The sequence below is a fragment of the Enoplosus armatus genome, chromosome 2 (genome assembly GCF_043641665.1).
Source record: "Enoplosus armatus isolate fEnoArm2 chromosome 2, fEnoArm2.hap1, whole genome shotgun sequence".
Classification (NCBI taxonomy): domain Eukaryota; kingdom Metazoa; phylum Chordata; class Actinopteri; order Centrarchiformes; family Enoplosidae; genus Enoplosus; species Enoplosus armatus.
The window spans coordinates 4,733,858-4,751,520 of record NC_092181.1 but is presented as its reverse complement, the minus strand read 5'-3'; the positions used below and the strand labels follow the sequence as shown (position 1 = coordinate 4,751,520).

General features: G+C 40.6%; 1 protein-coding gene across 1 annotated transcript in view; it reads left to right on the top strand.

Annotated features, from left to right (window-relative positions):
• The first annotated feature begins 267 nt into the window (after nucleotides 1–267).
• The window catches only part of dnah6 (dynein, axonemal, heavy chain 6), a 52,305-nt gene continuing 34,909 nt past the window's right edge, over nucleotides 268–17,663 (top strand). The window contains exons 1-36 of the mRNA XM_070926356.1: nucleotides 268–340; nucleotides 460–536; nucleotides 695–874; nucleotides 1,252–1,605; nucleotides 1,769–1,903; nucleotides 2,029–2,131; nucleotides 2,222–2,279; nucleotides 2,509–2,695; nucleotides 2,816–2,917; nucleotides 3,020–3,127; nucleotides 3,303–3,389; nucleotides 3,485–3,605; nucleotides 4,759–4,910; nucleotides 5,203–5,355; nucleotides 5,557–5,808; nucleotides 5,971–6,099; nucleotides 6,261–6,374; nucleotides 6,503–6,646; nucleotides 6,838–6,993; nucleotides 7,202–7,252; nucleotides 8,167–8,259; nucleotides 8,364–8,483; nucleotides 8,722–8,902; nucleotides 9,058–9,154; nucleotides 9,408–9,636; nucleotides 10,362–10,526; nucleotides 10,960–11,070; nucleotides 11,187–11,312; nucleotides 11,475–11,630; nucleotides 11,931–12,092; nucleotides 13,496–13,633; nucleotides 14,129–14,296; nucleotides 14,392–14,540; nucleotides 15,842–15,949; nucleotides 16,156–16,282; nucleotides 17,396–17,608. Of these exons, the coding sequence (XP_070782457.1) occupies nucleotides 268–340; nucleotides 460–536; nucleotides 695–874; nucleotides 1,252–1,605; nucleotides 1,769–1,903; nucleotides 2,029–2,131; nucleotides 2,222–2,279; nucleotides 2,509–2,695; nucleotides 2,816–2,917; nucleotides 3,020–3,127; nucleotides 3,303–3,389; nucleotides 3,485–3,605; nucleotides 4,759–4,910; nucleotides 5,203–5,355; nucleotides 5,557–5,808; nucleotides 5,971–6,099; nucleotides 6,261–6,374; nucleotides 6,503–6,646; nucleotides 6,838–6,993; nucleotides 7,202–7,252; nucleotides 8,167–8,259; nucleotides 8,364–8,483; nucleotides 8,722–8,902; nucleotides 9,058–9,154; nucleotides 9,408–9,636; nucleotides 10,362–10,526; nucleotides 10,960–11,070; nucleotides 11,187–11,312; nucleotides 11,475–11,630; nucleotides 11,931–12,092; nucleotides 13,496–13,633; nucleotides 14,129–14,296; nucleotides 14,392–14,540; nucleotides 15,842–15,949; nucleotides 16,156–16,282; nucleotides 17,396–17,608 (5,079 nt within the window). The remainder of the gene's footprint in view (nucleotides 341–459; nucleotides 537–694; nucleotides 875–1,251; nucleotides 1,606–1,768; nucleotides 1,904–2,028; nucleotides 2,132–2,221; nucleotides 2,280–2,508; nucleotides 2,696–2,815; nucleotides 2,918–3,019; nucleotides 3,128–3,302; nucleotides 3,390–3,484; nucleotides 3,606–4,758; nucleotides 4,911–5,202; nucleotides 5,356–5,556; nucleotides 5,809–5,970; nucleotides 6,100–6,260; nucleotides 6,375–6,502; nucleotides 6,647–6,837; nucleotides 6,994–7,201; nucleotides 7,253–8,166; nucleotides 8,260–8,363; nucleotides 8,484–8,721; nucleotides 8,903–9,057; nucleotides 9,155–9,407; nucleotides 9,637–10,361; nucleotides 10,527–10,959; nucleotides 11,071–11,186; nucleotides 11,313–11,474; nucleotides 11,631–11,930; nucleotides 12,093–13,495; nucleotides 13,634–14,128; nucleotides 14,297–14,391; nucleotides 14,541–15,841; nucleotides 15,950–16,155; nucleotides 16,283–17,395; nucleotides 17,609–17,663) is intronic.

The window sequence follows — 17,663 nt, the reverse complement described above, 5'->3', positions numbered from 1 at the left end:
CTACCTTGTCCACAATTGCTTTTTTGCGTAATATTGCGTAGTGTATGTATTATAGCCATGTGTGGACATTTTTAATATAACGTTAATGTGTTGTGGTCACAAATGAGGCTAAAAGTTTGGAAATTATGACTATAGCTGCGTAACGCTTTGAAGTTAGTTGAGTAAATAATACATTAGTTCTATCTGACGTTAGTAATGCAGTTCTACTTACTGTCCCGCAGTCCCTCCACTGCCGTAGGGCCTGAGGATAACGTTACAGCTCATGCCATGGCTTCTGCATCACAGGGGGCGTCTCTGCCGAGCCGCCCTGGCCAAAGCAGGGAAAGCAGGGAGTCCAGAGGTAGGCCCAGTAAATATAGGGCCTCTTAGATATTCTGAAAATGTGCTAGTTATGTGTCATTAGTCAAGTCCTTAAAATGTCAGTAGTAAACTTGAATTCCACTTGACATACTGTTCCAGAGCGGCTGCACAAGCTCCCTGAACTACAGAGCTCTGCCATCCTACCAAGGCCTCCAGTCCATGTTCAAGACCCACAGGTGAGACTTGGCAAACTGAGACAATATACCATCTACAGTACACCCAGTTTAGTACTTCCCCTATTATTAATATGTATTACCCATGGCTCACTCTTAAAGTAATTACAGTATGCAGATATGGGTCTTTTGTACACGTCAGTTTCTTCCCCTTAATCTAGGCTGTGCTGAAGAGACGCGTAAAACGGAAACAACCAAGCCTCCAACACTTAAAAGCCCGTGAGCTGATGATTTTTCCTGGCTGGCACACTCAGTCACCTTCCTCTCAGCAAACAGAGCAGCCGCACAGGTGCCGTGAACAATTGCCTGTCCACCTACCTCCTCTGCAATCCACAACCAAGGTCAGTGACAGACGTGTTTGAGAAGAGAATAAGTATTGCTGAGAAGATGCCAACAGTGCATGATCGACAGGTTCCTCAAAAGTTTATCTTTGCAATGAAATTATTTCTGAAATAATTATCTGAAATAAAGGCAATGCTGAAATCCAAGACTACCAGTTAAACTGTGGCAAATCTTCCAGGCCACCTACTCACCTGCCAGTCTAAATGACTGTGATGAAATGTAGTGTAATGTTAAAATGGTCTTGGGAAAATTAGGCTCTTCAGGCAAAAGTTTGACAAAGCCTTTGTTCAAGCCCCAAATCATTGTTCATTGCCTTTAAATTAGCTACTTGCAGGAAGATATTCATCTTTCTTTGTGTCTCTCCACCACTCACCAGTTGACCCAGAATGTGGTGTCAACCCCTAGTCTACTCAGACGGTCTTTTCCCATTAAAAGTGGTGGACGCCTGGACCCTGGACCCTCCCCCCCTCAAATTTACGAGTACAGTAAGGATGACTATTTGATAATCAGTCGTGGAGGTGTGTTGTCATTGCGTGAGGACAAGTTTGACTTTATAACTCTCGAGTGCTGGGAAGAGGAGTATGAGAGCCACTGCAAGCTGATCCGGATCCCCTTCTTTGCCCTCTTCAAAAAGTGGAAACCCTTCTATGTCTGGCGCTCCAAAGTTCGCGCCAAGAAATTTAATCTGGCCAGGGAGTCCCTCCGAAACTCTTTGTTTATTGTCAATCAGGTGAGTGACTGTGTGTATAAATTGAGGTCTGGATTTTCTCTCAATGTGTCTTCAAGATCTTGAATATGGCATACTATACCTTGTAACTATTCCCACTGAGAGAAACAATCTTTGAGGTTCACAACAAATTATGTTGTTATTAACATTTGTATATGTCATACAGTCTCTAAGTCCTGCACTGGTAGACATCAGGAAAATGTGTTACCAAATCAGTGACACAGGCTTGGGTCACATGGAGAAAAAACACACTTACACGCTGCAGGAGTTCCAGGACATCCAGTTTAAACAACTGCAAGAGGTGTAGTTGTTTATACAAATTTATACAAAAATTGGTCCAGATCTTTAATGTATACATACATTTATGTATTTAAGTATGTGTGCGTCCTCAGGAGCTCATTGCCCTCATTTGTTCATTATTGTCAGGTATTGACTGACTTGGAGAAGTTTCAAGACCTGGTAAAGGAGCTGACAGTTTGTGGCTGTCGCAACTACTTGTCAGAAGTTCTAACCAAATCTGATAACTCAAGTGCGTACAGACTGTCCATATGGAAACACTGGAATGTACATACATGGGCCACAATGTTAAACAGTTGATAGTCCTCTCTGTTTGTCACAGGTGATCGAAAGTGCAAGAAATCTCTTGCTCAGACTTTTCACTCTAGCCGGCTCATCTGGTAGGTTTCTTTGCCTTTGCTTTCTGTCTCTATTTGTGTGCCAGCCATCCCTGCTTTTTCTTTTTTTTAATCACTGAATTCCATGTAGATGTCATGGCTTACTGGAACACGCCATCAGTAGTACCTGCTCTTCAAAATGTGTGCTGTGAAAAAGGCCTATGTCATCATTAATCAGGCACATCTATCACATTAACCCAGTCCAGCCCTTCTCTGCCTCTCACCTACCCAGCTTCGTCCGTCTTGTTGACTATCTGGTCCTCGACACCTTGCACATCTTAGTGGTGAATGCAGTGGCCAAACTGCTGGCTGTGCTCCAGGAGCAGGTATGTCTAACGCCCAGCCATGCCGCCATTCAGAGCTGGAGCCAGCACTCTGAGGATACCGCTGACCCTGCTGAAGAAGAGATGGATAAGAAGGTAAGGCATTGTTTCAGTGTTATTAACAGTGAAACCACATCATTCATTACTATATCCACCAAATAGAGTTTTCAAGTAGACACAGATCAGTGTGGGCTTTTGTTTTTGTGTCTTTATTAGTCTGTCAAGTCAGAAACTCGCTGTGTCCAACCTATGTTCATCTCTGAGCTGGTGCTGGACACAACTGCTTTGACCTACAAACCCTCCGAGGAGAAGTTTCAGGTTAGTTCTCTAAATTGTTATGAACTGTTACACTTTGAGTTATTTGTTACCCATTGAATACCCATCTCCAGTCCTTGTTAAACCCTAACCCTAACCCTACAGGAGACTGTTGCAGAGATCATTGGGCGGTTTGAGAAAACAGTGATGTCAGTTAATACACTTACGGCTGATCCTGATTTTGAATCAATGACAGAGCCCGGAGATTATGAGGTATTAAAAAAAATCACCCTGGCAGTGTGTATATTCGGATAACTTAATTGTTCTAAATATTAATCTTGTTGATATGTCAAAAATATTAAGGTACTGATGATTTTTTCTCAGTAATTGATCTGTGATATAGTCTATGTATCTGTTTTTGTGTGTGTGTTTTTTTTTTAACTTTTAGACATTGAATAAATATGAGAATGGCCCCTGTTTGAAATCCATCATAGACAATGATGGCCACCTTCAAAGTATCATCCATAACATTAAGGTCAGTTTTTATTTTGCATAGCTTCTACCTCTGGAGGTTGTGCTTTGTTTGTACAGCACTGTATATGTATGTGCCTGACTTGTATTTCTCCTTAGGAGTCACTCCAGTTGGCCTTTGACGCAGCAAAAATGTACTCGCATGCGTATGAACGTTTTCGTCTGTTCTATAAAGAGAACGAGAATCTGGATCTGGATGCAATGCGGCAACAGGATCATGGTGATGTACTATATATCAACATAAAAATGATGATTTTTGAACACATCTCCCACTCACAACAACAAGAGCAGTCCAGTTGAGAATGGTGCTCATGTAAGCTCTGCTCTTTTTTGGATGAGGAGAGAGGATAGAGAGGCCTTTGTTACCAGCTCTACTGGTATTAGAAACATACATATATATATATATGCTGCATTGTTTTCTTGGTGTGTTACTCCCGCTAATTGACCATCAGCGGAATAGTTTAAAACCAGCAGCAAGAATGTGTGTCACGTCACCCCGGTGCTCGCACACATGCACGTGTGTCCTTAAGCCTGTGCATGATACAAGCAAATCATGGACCCATTCGTAAAAACATTGCTCCATATATCACTACAAGTGGTCAAAAACTCCATGGGGTACGGATCATATTATTGTGTTTATATTTTCTAGTCTATAAACTACAAATATCCATTTTCCAAAGCACATGTAGTTTGTAGATAGATTCTTTCAACTTGCAGATACATTTTGTTTTCGTCAGAGGTTATGTTGTTAAAGTTGCATGGTAGTGCAGTTGAGAGCAGACTATTTTGGAAACCTTGATGTCGCATTTAAGTCTTGTGAGAAGTTCTAACATCTGAGGTGTGAGAACAGATCACCAACCTGTTTTGCATTCAAATGTTGTGCTCAATCAAACCCTACTATACCAGTCCTTCACAGTTGGGTTCACTTCATTTAGGGACAACTAATTGCATCCTCTAGTTATGCATGTTTCAAATCTTTCCATTTTTGCCAAAAGTGTAGGTATATTTAATTACTGATCTATATGGAATTACATGGCTCTTAATGATAAAACTGCTCTCGTTATATAATAAGGTGATCATCTGGGATAATGGCTGATGGGTTTTGGATGGAGGCAAAAAGGAAATAGTTCAGAGGTTAACTTTAATATAATTTCATGTTGTATGTTTCCAAATGTCTTTCTTTGTCTTGTGCAATTGTGGCACGCAAAGTACTTACATGCCTGTCCATCTCCTAAAACAGAAAAAAAAACTTGGTCACAAAAAGAAAAGAAAACCTGAAATAATTTCAATAAGCAAATACACAAGTTTAGTTAGCTAGCATGCAAAACAACTTTGTTCTTTTAGACTGATGGATCGACTGCTTCGTCTCACAGGTTTGTCCTTTTTTGGAAAATCACTGGAGTTATACCACAGTGAGCATAAGGAGGCCTTAGCCATCCAGCAGAAGAGACATCTAGGCTTGCTGCTTGTGGACAAAACACAGCTCAAAGAGAAGCTTGTGTCTTCTCCGCTCCGCTGTCTGGAGGTGAGGACCTGCTATATGCCAGCACATACCGTATTACTGGTATTACACAACTGTTTTTGGTTTAAGAATTAGGGAGAGTTTATGACCATGACGAAGTTATTTAAACAAGAGGTGTCTGTGTTAATTAAACCTCACTGAATTGAAAATATAAGCAAATTCCAGGGCCTTAGTGAGTTATATATATATGTACATGAGAAATATTTTCTTATACGACCAAATACTGAACTAACACTACAGCAACAATGTTAAAGACGTATAGGAATCATTGCTCTGCTCTGAATCTCTGCTGCAGGTCATCCATGAGATGCTCACTCAGTTGGCTAAGAGGAAGCTAGATGCTGTCATTGCTGAGGTTTGTGAAGCCCAGTTTAAACTAGAGTTCAGTCCCTCCACTGCAGCTGAGATAGCCGACTCCATCACATTCCTGGATGAGATACAGGAGAGGGTAAGATGCACATTTCACATTAATAGCAGTTTCATTAGCAATCAGAAGTGTTTGTAACAAAACCAACAAAGCAAAGTTTGTAGTCATCAACCCATTCTCCTCTTTTCTCTTCTGTCCCCTCTTCTCACCTCCTCATCCTTTCTCTACCTGACTCTACTCTACTACACTCCATCCTCCCTTTCTTTTTCTCCCTCTCACCAGATTACGGTGCTAGAAGAGGAGCAGGAGACAGTTTGTCAGATGTACAATCTGATTAACATGTACTCAGTTCCCACGCCACCTGAGGATCTGGTTGATTTCGCCACCTTGCAACCCTCCATTAACTCATTGCACAGTATCATCGATGAGGCGGTGGCAGAAAGGGACTCAAGCATGGACATGTTTTGCAGCTCCCTGCTCAAGGGCATAAAGGAGCTGAACCGTGAGGTCATGAAAACCAAGCTTAAGTCACAGGCACGTGGAGAAATTGTATTAATTTTTGTATTTACTAATGCAGGTTAATCAAAATAAAAAGGAAAACAACATTTGGTTTACTTACAACCTAATAAGTTTGAAAGGGTGTTTTTCATGCTGAGCTTTGTTACTCAAGGTGTGTCTATGGATATGTCTTTGTAGGATACACAAATCCTAGACATCAATGCAGATTCCTCCCAAGTGCGTCTGCTGCTGGGGGAGATCCAGATTTCCATAGACGAGCTTCAGGCCCAGGCCTCCGCCTACACCTCGTACCAGAAGAAATTCAAGGTGCTGTAATTCTTTAGATCCTTTCAGTAATTCCAAAATGATTCTTGCAAAAGGCATGTCTCCAGTCAAGTCGTAACAATTTTATTTTTTGGGGTCCAAACTCGGTCCAAAGGGGTCATGTTATTTAAACTTTACCAACAACTACCCTCTGATGAATAAAGGTGGAGGTGACCAAGTTTGACACCCTGGAAAAGTTAACTGCAGAGTTTAGGCTGAAGCAGCTGCTGTGGGACTCTCTAGAGGAATGGGACTCTTTACAAGATGGATGGAGGCAGGTGAGGTGCACTTAACGTATCATGTGCGAAGGCCTGGACACACATACAGCATAATGTACAGACACATGTAAACAGCTCTTCCTCTCTTCTAAGCTTGACTGTGTCCTTCCCTGTTTACCCATCCCCAGAGCACACTTGAGCAACTGGACCTAGAGCAGTTCAGCTCACAGGTCATGAAATATAGCAAATACGTCAACCAGCTGGAGAAGGGCCTGCCACGTAACAATGTAGTGCCAAGTCTTAAGGACAAGGTGGAAGTCATGAAGCAAAGGGTGGGTAGGACAAGGTGTTACTGACGTTAATGTGTGTATAAATAACAAAATAAATATCATCACAAATCTCTTTTTGAAATGATGCCACTTTAAAATATGGACTGCAAGCCAGTACTAGTAATTTAGCCAGTTGGTTCTTGATTACAGTTTTTCGACTCTTATCTAAATCATATTCGTGTGCTTTCCTTCAGCTGCCTGTGATCACTGATCTACGTAACCCATGTATGAAACCAGAGCACTGGAAGACTCTGGAGTCTGTTGTGGGGACTTCCCTGAATGTGGAGGAGCTCACTGTGGCTGTTTTGGAGGAGCTCAACATCTTCTCCTATGGCATGGAGATACAGGAGGTAAATCATAAATATAGCTACATTGTGAGATTTTCTTACTATATTGGTGAGACCTTGGTTACTACTGACTATTAAGTCGGTTAAACTAATCTTTTTTTGTATTTTGACCTCAAAGTGAGGTCAAGGATTCAAATACACAGGCTGGTTATACTTACTATCTTAAGGTCTGACCTGGATAAACAGTACTAACAAAACCCTTGATTTGTAGGTGTCAGGACAGGCATCAGGAGAGGCATCAGTGGAGAACATTGTTATAAAGGTGTGTGGAAAGGGAACTACCTCTGTATATGTATACACACATTATATGTCCATCTATATCTAGAAACTGCAGTAGAAGTGTACTCCGCCTTCCTGTCTGTTGAATACGAATTGCTTTAATCATGCCATTTTGTGCCTACGAATGCCAATTTGATGAGTTATACTGTGTGACTCAACAATTACATTGTGACATACAGAGATTTCTGCTATTTTTAACACTTGCAAAGATGCTTCCTAGTATCATATCAAGCTGAATCCCTATTTGTGTGAATTGACGCACACTGACACAAAGTGCAGATGATTGATACCACTCTCACATCTTTCTGTTAAATATGAAGCCACATTCAGGTTATCTAAGCGTAGCATAAGGACTGGAAGGAAACCAAACATGCATCTTTCCAAAAATGTCAAATCCTTTTAAGTTGAATTTATGCTTCTGGAGACAATGAAAGCTTGGTCACCATGATTTCCATAAATATATGGTTTCATTTTTCAATATTCGTAATAAACACAATAGCCATATATGCAGTAACTTTGTACTGCATTAAATACAATATATATAAATATACATAAACTGGAGTAATTAGTAATGGGAAGTTAATACAAAAACTGAACACTGGTATTCAAACCTCACACAGTTACGCATGCTTCTTTCTTAAGATATCCAATATACTCTCTTAAGTGACAAAGAAAAGCAGCAAATCCTCACATTTTAGAAGCCAGAGATGACTGAGAAAATGACTGAGATGATTTTTGAAAGTGTTGCTGTCGATAAACATATCGATCGACCTGTCCGGAGTTGTCCGCCATTTAGATTTGATACACACACGATACACACATGCACAAAGATATTTATGGAATGCAGTACAATGAGCCCATGCTGGTTAACCTCTGTCCTCTCGATGAGCCATGCAGGTGGAGGAAGCGTGGAAGACCACAGAGTTCACTGTGCTGTCTCACAGTGACTCCAAAGATGTCTTCATCTTGGGAGGCACGGATGATATCCAGGTGGTAACATGTAGCGCACACACTCTCACACAGTCTACACTAGTAGTATTTCAGTACATCTAATTGTGTGTGTTTCTGTGCTTCTGTGTTTGTTTACTGTTAAGGTACTCCTGGATGACAGCATTATCAATATGGGCACGGTGGCATCTTCTCGCTACGTAGCTCCCATCAAGCTCAGGGTGGACAAATTGCTGAGACAGCTGACCCTCTTCAACAAAACACTGGTAAAGAATAGCATAGAGTGGTCTTCCATTTGATTCCAAGTGACTCTCCTCTAGATATTACAGGCTTGTCTACATGCTAAATGCAGATTTTGACTTTGGTTTTGACCTCAAATGTTACACAGTAGCTCTCCCTAGTGGCGGCAAACAAAAAGCCAAACTACTGGCAAAATGAATAATGCTTTATTAATGTTCATCATATTTATATTTCGTCTATTTCTTTCTCGACCCTCCTTTCCAGGATGAGTGGCTTACGTGCCAAAGGAACTGGCTATACCTAGAGAGTATCTTCTTGGCCCCAGACATCAAGAGGCAGCTGCCTGTGGAGTCCAAGATGTTTCTTAAGGTGGACAAGTCCTGGAAGGAGATCATGGCAAAGGTCAATAAGATGCCCAATGCCCTTAAAGCAGCCACACAGCCTGGTAGGTAGCCAAACTGTACAGCATCGATGGAAAGAAAGACAAGAAAGACATGGATATGCAGAGACAGGCAGACAGATACACACGATCACACATGCACTTGCTCAGGTAAACACACCGTCATACTGCATACAAGCCTGTCGTTTTATCCTACACAGATCTGTTGGAGACTTTTGAGTGCAACAACACTCTTTTGGATAAGATACAGAAGTGCCTAGAAGCCTACCTGGAGTCCAAGAGAGTCATCTTCCCAAGGTACACACATGCTTGGTTTGTTACATATTACAACATCATACTTCATCTTCTTTTTATTATCCTAAACTGCTTTCTTGGTTAGTAGTTTTCTCTGTGCACAAATTTAAAATGTAAGACTTTTCTATACATAATGTGTTGCTCTGCATTTCCCCTAGATATCTCTTCCCTGTGAGCACTGAGTGATAAACACTATGATGTAGATGCCGATGTGTAGTAACTACTCTGATATTTATCCTTTATCTGTCCCTTGCAGGTTCTACTTCTTATCCAACGATGAGCTGCTAAAGATCTTGGCCCAGACAAGAAACCCCCAGGCAGTGCAGCCGCACCTTAGGAAGTGTTTTGATGCCATTACACGGCTAGAGTTTGCTTTGCTGCCTGAACAATCTGCTGGGGCTACGGGAACTACGCTGGATGCTGGAGAACAGGAGACGGTCTTTAGCAAAGATATCCTGAACATGGTTTCTCCTGAGGGAGAGAAGGTCAGGTTTGAGTAACCTTAACATCTCTGGTCATCGCGCTCTCTGTGTTTTATTCTACCTGTTATTCTTGTTTCAGTCCTGGCTGAGAATGAGAGAGAGTGAGTGAGAAGGAAACAATACATGCTACCTTCCTGTAGGTAGCTACTCTGTTCTTACTTAGTAACCTTAAAGTGCAAGAATACAGCAATACAATAAACTTACAATAAATTATGTAAGTAGTAATTACAGAAAACATTGCACATGCCAAATTCTGATTTGCATTGATAAAAAAATAAAAGAATTATATAGTATATATGTATTATACTGCACATTTGTTTGTTGCAAAGACAAGAAAATGGGATAACAGCTATTTCTGGTCTGTCTGTGGAAGGCTGACTGGTCTTGTCCTCCACCGCAGGCAGTCTGTTGCTAACAGTTTGTACTGGGTTTCTTTGTACCCAGCTGAGGACCAGTCTCCTTAGTTGTAAATTATGATATATAATTGTGCTTGACATCTCAAATTCTGCAACAAGGATGATGAACAATTTTTGAGTGCAGTGGTGTTTGTACTGATTGCTCAGTCGCCTGCTGTATCAGACATAGGGCTTGTCAGCTATGACCACAAGGAGTTTTTGGTTATCACCCTAGCAGCCCTTTGATCACAAGTGAAGGAGATGGAAATTGACACAGATATTTAATCATGTCCTTAACTGTAACTGATCTTGTCCTTTTGTGTGGATGTGTAGGTGGGTTTGACTAAAGGTCTGAAGGCTCAAGGCAATGTGGAAGATTGGCTTTGCAAGGTGGAGGAGGCTATGTTCTCCTCACTGCGACGCCTCAGCAAGGCTGCCATTGCAGACTACCAGGTGAAGTCGAGAGAGGAATGGGTGGTGGCTGGACATCCATCGCAGGTACACACACACACACACACACACACACAGACGTACACAAACATGTACATTTAAGTAAAGTTAGGGACCAGTGCTTTTCAGATTTTCTAAGTAACAGACTTGTGTGCTATTGTTTGTATATTATTACACGCTTTGCATGGGGAATTGTCAAGACATCATTGCACATAGTTACCTGATATATTGTATAATTTCCCCCTGGGGATCAATAAAGTATTTCTGATTCTGAAATTTCACCCCCTTAAAGATATATTATTTCCCTAACCATGAGGACTGTTGTAATCACTTTGAGGAATTAACCGAGACTTCAAGAATTATTGCTATTGTATAAACCTTTGATAAATTTTCCAATAGATTTCTATTATTTCAGGTGAAGCTTTGTGTTATGTCTTCTCCATTTTTAGACAGTGATTTAACTTCAGTTTGTGTCCACCAGGTGGTGCTGACCATCTCACAGATGATGTGGTGCAGGGACATGGATGCTTGCCTGGAGGGAGACCATGACCACTTTGCTGCCCTGCAGGAATTTGAACTTACTAACTTTGATGTAAACCACACTAACTACTCTACTGCTTGCCTTTCCCCTAATTGTCTGGTTAAAAATGAAAAAACAACCTTCAACTTTGTAACCCAATAATGTTTGTGTGTTTGTGTGTATTCCAGAGGCTGAATGCCCTGGCGGCATTGGTACGAGGACAGCTGCCTGCTTTACACCGTAATATCATCACTGCCCTCATCACCACTGACGTCCATGCCAGAGACATTGTCACAGATCTAGTCCGCCAGAAGGTACAATAGTGTAAACACACACAAACACCATCAAGCAGCTTATATGTATGTCTGCTCTTGGCTTGGTATGACAGGTGCAGGAATAGACTTAGGGTTTTCAGGTGATGAGAAAAGATTTGTAACAACTCACCACCTTGAAGTAACTTCAGCTCTCTTTTTCAGGTGGACACCAGGTCCAACTTTGAATGGCAGAGACAGCTACGCTACTACTGGGACCTGGACCTGGACAACTGTGTAGCCACAATGGCTCTGTCTACTTACATTTATGGCTATGAATACCTGGGAGCCTGTCCTAGACTGGTTATCACACCACTCACGGTAACACATTGATACTACATTGACTGATACATCCTGCCCCAACCTTGATTTAACTCCTGTGTAACACAGAAACCTTTTTATACATTATGTTGAATTTAACTATAGTGCAAGACAATTTAAGTGCAAGAAACAAGCTACCAAACCACTATAGGGAGCTAATAGTGTCACCTACAGAATGTGTGTGCTGTAGTAAACACAGCATATTCTGTGTTTATCTGTTATATTGTTCATTTTTATTTTGTTCAAACAACCACAGTTATTCAAACTGTTCTGTTTCTCTCACCCTACCCTGATATGCAGGACCGTTGCTATTTGTGTCTGATGGGGGCTCTCCAGTTAGACCTGGGAGGAGCTCCAGCTGGGCCGGCAGGGACGGGCAAAACGGAGACCACCAAGGACTTGGCTAAGGCCCTGGCCATACAGTGTGTGGTCTTCAACTGCTCTGATGGACTTGACTATAAGGTCAGCCATGACAAGCTGTATCCATTTATAACCCGCATCTGAACGTTTGTGTGCTCCTTTATTCCACTGTTTGTTTCTCCACTCTATTCTGAGTTATTTGTTTCTTCATTTCTTCCCCCGCACCTCTTCACCTACATGCGACTCAGCACAATTCTCCTTTTGTTCCCAATAACTTTCACTGCTGCTGTATATGTTTGCTCAGTTTGAATTAGCTCTGGAAGGCTGTCTCACTCTGACTGTACTTACCAAGTGATGCCTCTAGATGGCACTATTGCAAAAGTAGTCAAGCCTTCTGCCCTGTGCCAGTTAAAGTAAATATATACTGTACAAAACCTTTAGAACTTTACATCAGTCCGTTTTCATTCATTATTATCAGCTGACAAAAAAACACAATGCTGATATTTCTTCCATAAGTTTTAACCTTCAGTTATATATCAGAACATATCTGTATCTGTTGTTTATGTGCCCCAAAACTTCAGATTGGGCCTTTAACCTTGAGGCACACTGTACATTTCAATTTAATGTTAAACAGCACTTTGCCACTTTGCTGTGCAGTGAGGTTGGAGTCAGTGCAGCTGAAAAGCCATTTTCTCGATGTCTGCTGTAGTTAGTTATTGCTAGCAGACACCTGTGTATTAGAGTTGGACAGGGCTTTGATTTAGCCAGCACTCTGTGGTATTATGTGTTAATGCTTTGTTCAGTTCTGCTCTACTGTGGCTTTGCAACATTTAGCTATAACATTTAATTCCACTGTCCATGAGATATTAATACCTTTGAACAGTGGGTTTTGTGTCACCCATGGAAGTGGTGCAAGTAACACAACGTAACACAAGTATAATGCAATTTACTGATACTACCTGTCTCCTGCAGCAGCAAACATATACATTGTGTTCACTAGCAAACATGGCTGCATTCTGCTAATTTAAAGGCAAAAACACAATCTCTTCTTACTTTTTTATATTGGAATTATAGGAATTGAGTGATTTTATACAGTATAGTTACTTTTATTTTTTTTAAACTCGTTTTTCATGGACAAGGTTTATCCCAAGATGATTTTAAAAGGATTATGTGAAACAATGTAATTATTAGAATATGGCTGATTCTCAAAGTACTGAAAATAGGCACAATGAACTTAGCTACAACCAGAAATAATTTATAACAATTTAAAGATTACAACAAATATTACAGTAGGCATTTTTACCAGCATTACATTTTCATTAATGCATGTTGCGTTTGTCTGCAAACATTCATCTGATCCACTGAGACTTTGACTTGTTTTGTGTATATGGGCAATTGTCTTCATCTATACAGCTAAGGCAGGGTGAGGAGTTTGCCATAGACAAGTCAAGCCAAGATTATATGTGTAATCTTTAATTACAGTCAGTTACACTTCTCTCTTCCAGATGATGGGGCGCTTCTTTTGTGGGCTTGCTCAGTCGGGTGCTTGGTGCTGTTTTGATGAATTTAACCGAATCGACATTGAAGTGTTGTCTGTCATCGCTCAGCAGCTCATAACCATACGAAACGCCAAAGCTGCTAAGGTACACCCACACAAACACACACACCACTTTTGCATTGTTCACAAGACACACAATTAAGGACATTGCTCTACTATCCTACATTTCTAAGTAACACTAAGCAATAAGCCTTACAGACCTCAAGAGTCACTCAACGTTCAGACTCTTGATTCCATTGAACCAATGTGATGGTCTGCTTTTATTGTTTTTTTAATCAAAACACCTGTATTTCGCTTTACATAGATGAATGGCAATGGATTTAATGGGACATCACACAACACATTAAGTTTCATGTTGCATTTTATGACACAAAGCACACAGATTTGACCTAATGTAATATGCAATAGCAGCCAGTCATTTACTGTAGAATTACTGTATTTTCCATAGAGGATTACGTAAATTAGAAATTAATTCAATACATAAGTTACTGCCACATGCAAACTTTACTAGTATGTGTAGATGTTTAAGACATCACACTCACATAAACAAGAGCGTCTCTCTCAATTCTGTGTTATGCAGCTGTCAAGGTTTCGATTTGAGGGCCAGGAGATCAAGCTGGTGATGACGTGTGCTGCGTTCATCACCATGAACCCAGGCTATGCTGGAAGGACGGAGCTACCTGACAACCTTAAAGCTCTCTTTAGACCCATAGCCATGATGGTGCCAAACTACGCACTCATTGCTGAGGTAACAGGCTCTCTGCATGTGCGTTGTTGTATATGCTTGCTTATTTTTTCAAACATGACAGTTTATCATTCCATTATTTTTCTTTCCCCCTCCAGGTGATTTTGTACTCAGAGGGATTTGAGTCCAGTAAGACCTTAGCGAGGAAAATGACCCAGATGTACAAGCTGTGCTCTGAGCAGCTGTCCCAGCAGGACCACTACGACTTTGGCATGAGAGCCGTCAAGTCCGTCCTGGTCATGGCTGGGTCAGAGCATCCCACTCATACATACACTGACACACATGTGCATTCAGTTATTGACGCTCAAGCAAACACACATGCATAAATACACTCCATGTCCACGTACAGAATATACTGTGAGACATTGTTAATGTTAAAGGGATATATTGCTAATCAGCACACAGTTGTGCTGAACTCTCATATATTCATCAAATATTTAATCAAATGCAATAACATAAAGAATCAAATATTGTACCAGTGATTACTCAGATTAGAGGGTAAGAGCCTCTTACTGTTGAAATGGCCCCATTATTTCCTGCTGTGACTGCGGTTAATAAAAGAAAATAAGCACTTAAGCACTAGTGTGTCATATGTTAGTCAAATGAATGAGCGTTGAGACACATGAAGACATGAAGAATAGGATCAGGTAGACAAAAGGAAGATTATGAGACAGCAACAACACAGCTCTTCCTGCTCTGCGTGGGTGCATAAATAGAGTTGAATGGATGTTCTTGACCATATGTAGTGAAAGTCATGCTTTCGCCTGTTGGTTATTAGCTGAAGCTCAGGGAACTGTTGTAATTGGCTTGTGATTCATTGTCTGTCTTTGCCTAGATATTACTCCTCTGAGTCTGCTCGTTCCACACTAAGCACACATTCATTATCTCCCACTATAATGTCTCAAATGTTTTTTTTTACATTGTTTTTTTTTTTTTATAATCGAGTGGAGCCAGCTTGTTGTGAAGATCAGGTTATGCAATATTAAATTATCAGCTCACGTCGGCTGCTCATTATCGTTATTACGTCTGTATTTGTAATAAGTCTATTTTTCACTTATTAATTTACCCATTATAACATTAATTTTCCCGTAGTGTTAATATTTATTTCAATTAAGTCTTGGGAAGAGATGCCTGTGTTGTCACTTTTGAAATTGTCAAAGGAAACATGTTATTGGATTTTCTATTTGCTTTGATATGTTAATGCATTTTTTATGAAACTGACTGGTTAATTGAGGCAATTGGTAACAGTGAACATATAAACTGTTCAGCAGTATGACCAAGACGAAGTGAGGAATTAAGCAAACAAAGAAAGAATGAACCAACAAGTAAACAGACTGATGACCTAAAGAGGATAAATCAAGGAAGAATCAAAAACGCTCACCACTTGGATGCAAACTACCAATAAAATATAGCCACTCATATTGTAAAATAAGTATTTGTAAACTTGCAATGACTCTTTGACTTGCTGTATAACAAAGGCTTGCTGTATAACGAAGTTTACATGAAATGCATTTCACGTGTAAATGATTGTTTTTTTTGTGTTCTTAGGTCTCTAAAGAGAGATAACCCCCACCTCAGTGAGGATGTGGTTCTCATCAGAGCCCTGAGGGATTCCAACCTACCAAAGTTCCTCGTTGATGATGCTGTGCTGTTTGGGTAAGTCTATCAGACAGTTTTTGTAAGGAATTACATCTTACTTCTGGTGCTCCAAATGCACACCTACTGAAAAATAACAAGACTTTAGATTATTACATCTGACGGTCAACACGAATGAGATGAGTTTTAATGAGAAAAAGATGTTTTTATGTTTTTATGTTGTTACATGTGAAATTTAGTATGTATTATGCCAAACCCCTTTCCAGTGGTATCCTCTCAGACCTCTTCCCTGGTGTGTGTATCCCTGAGCATGACTACGGTGTGCTACACTCCACCATCCTGGAGTCTCTGGTCAAGCGAAACCTACAGCCACTGGCTAGCATGACCAAGAAGGTACAAGGAAGGGACAATGGTGTTCCTTTATTTTTTTGGAATTTATTGAATTATTTCCCTATGAATATTTTACTTCTGTGAAGCCTTTTGCAGGTTATATATACATTTCAAAAGATAAGGCTGGAATTCTTTTACTTTTTATTTTCCCTAGCCTGTCTGTGGCACTCACCCCCAAGCCCGTTTTCTCCTCCTGAAGATGAAACTCTTTTAAACACAGGTCACAAATATATTTTATTTCTTGAAAAACGAATTCATTTCCTAAACATCTGGACAATGTAGGTAAATTGTGCATTGGTTGGTGAGTACGTTCAGCTGTGGATTGACTAATGACTATTTAGGGCACCAGGACAGTGTTATGTGAGATTAACTCAAAATAAACAATGGTGCTTATGTAATCATAATGACAGAAAATGTCACAAGTCACCAGTAGGTAGAGCAAGTCATCCACTTATCACAGGGTCAGCGGTTTGATCCTTCTGTCTACCTGTCAAAGTATCCTTGCTCGCAGTGGTTAGGGCAGTGCATGGCAGCTTGCCACCATTGGTGTGTGTGTGTGTGTGTGTGTGTGTGTGTGTGTGTGTGTGTGTGTGTAAATGGATAAGTGAGAAGCAAATTGTAAAGCACTATGTATAAGAGCGCTGTATGAGTATAGCCAATTTACCATGTAATTTATGTTTTATAATAGTTTTTGGACAACACAGGAGGACTACTGCGCAGGGGAATATGTCATATCAAGCTCTGGCCACACAGGCAATAGTTGTAATAGGATCAATTCATTGTTTTTGTATTTTCTTTAGATTCGTTGACAATAATAAAATGATAGAATATTGTCAGCCTTATCTTTTAAAGGATTGGTTCACCTAAATTACAAAATACATTACAATTCCTGTATCTCTAGTGGCATCTAGCTATGCAGATATTTTAGTTGTACTTGCTCAGGCTTTGAGATTTTTGCAGCCACCCCAATGTAATGGAGGTGAATAGAATTGAGATGCTTTGTGTTTGTTTCACTTTGATGTGGTAGCAAACTCGTCTGCATTTGGTTTGTTTAGTAAAGCAAGTCCGTCCTCAAAACATCATTCTTCTCCTTTTTACTTCTTTTCATACGACCAGGTGATCCAGTTGTATGAGACGATGTTAGTGCGTCACGGTGTCATGTTGGTAGGGCCTACTGGTGGAGGTAAGACCACTGTCTACACCATCCTGGCAGACACACTGGAGACCCTCCATTGCACAGGGCACAAGGCTAACAGCCCCTTCTATCAACCTGTCAAGACCTATGTACTCAACCCAAAATCTGTCACAATGGGAGAGCTCTACGGAGAGGTACTGTAGAGAATAAATGACACAACAGCTTCTTCGCTTCTCTCTCTAGATTCAT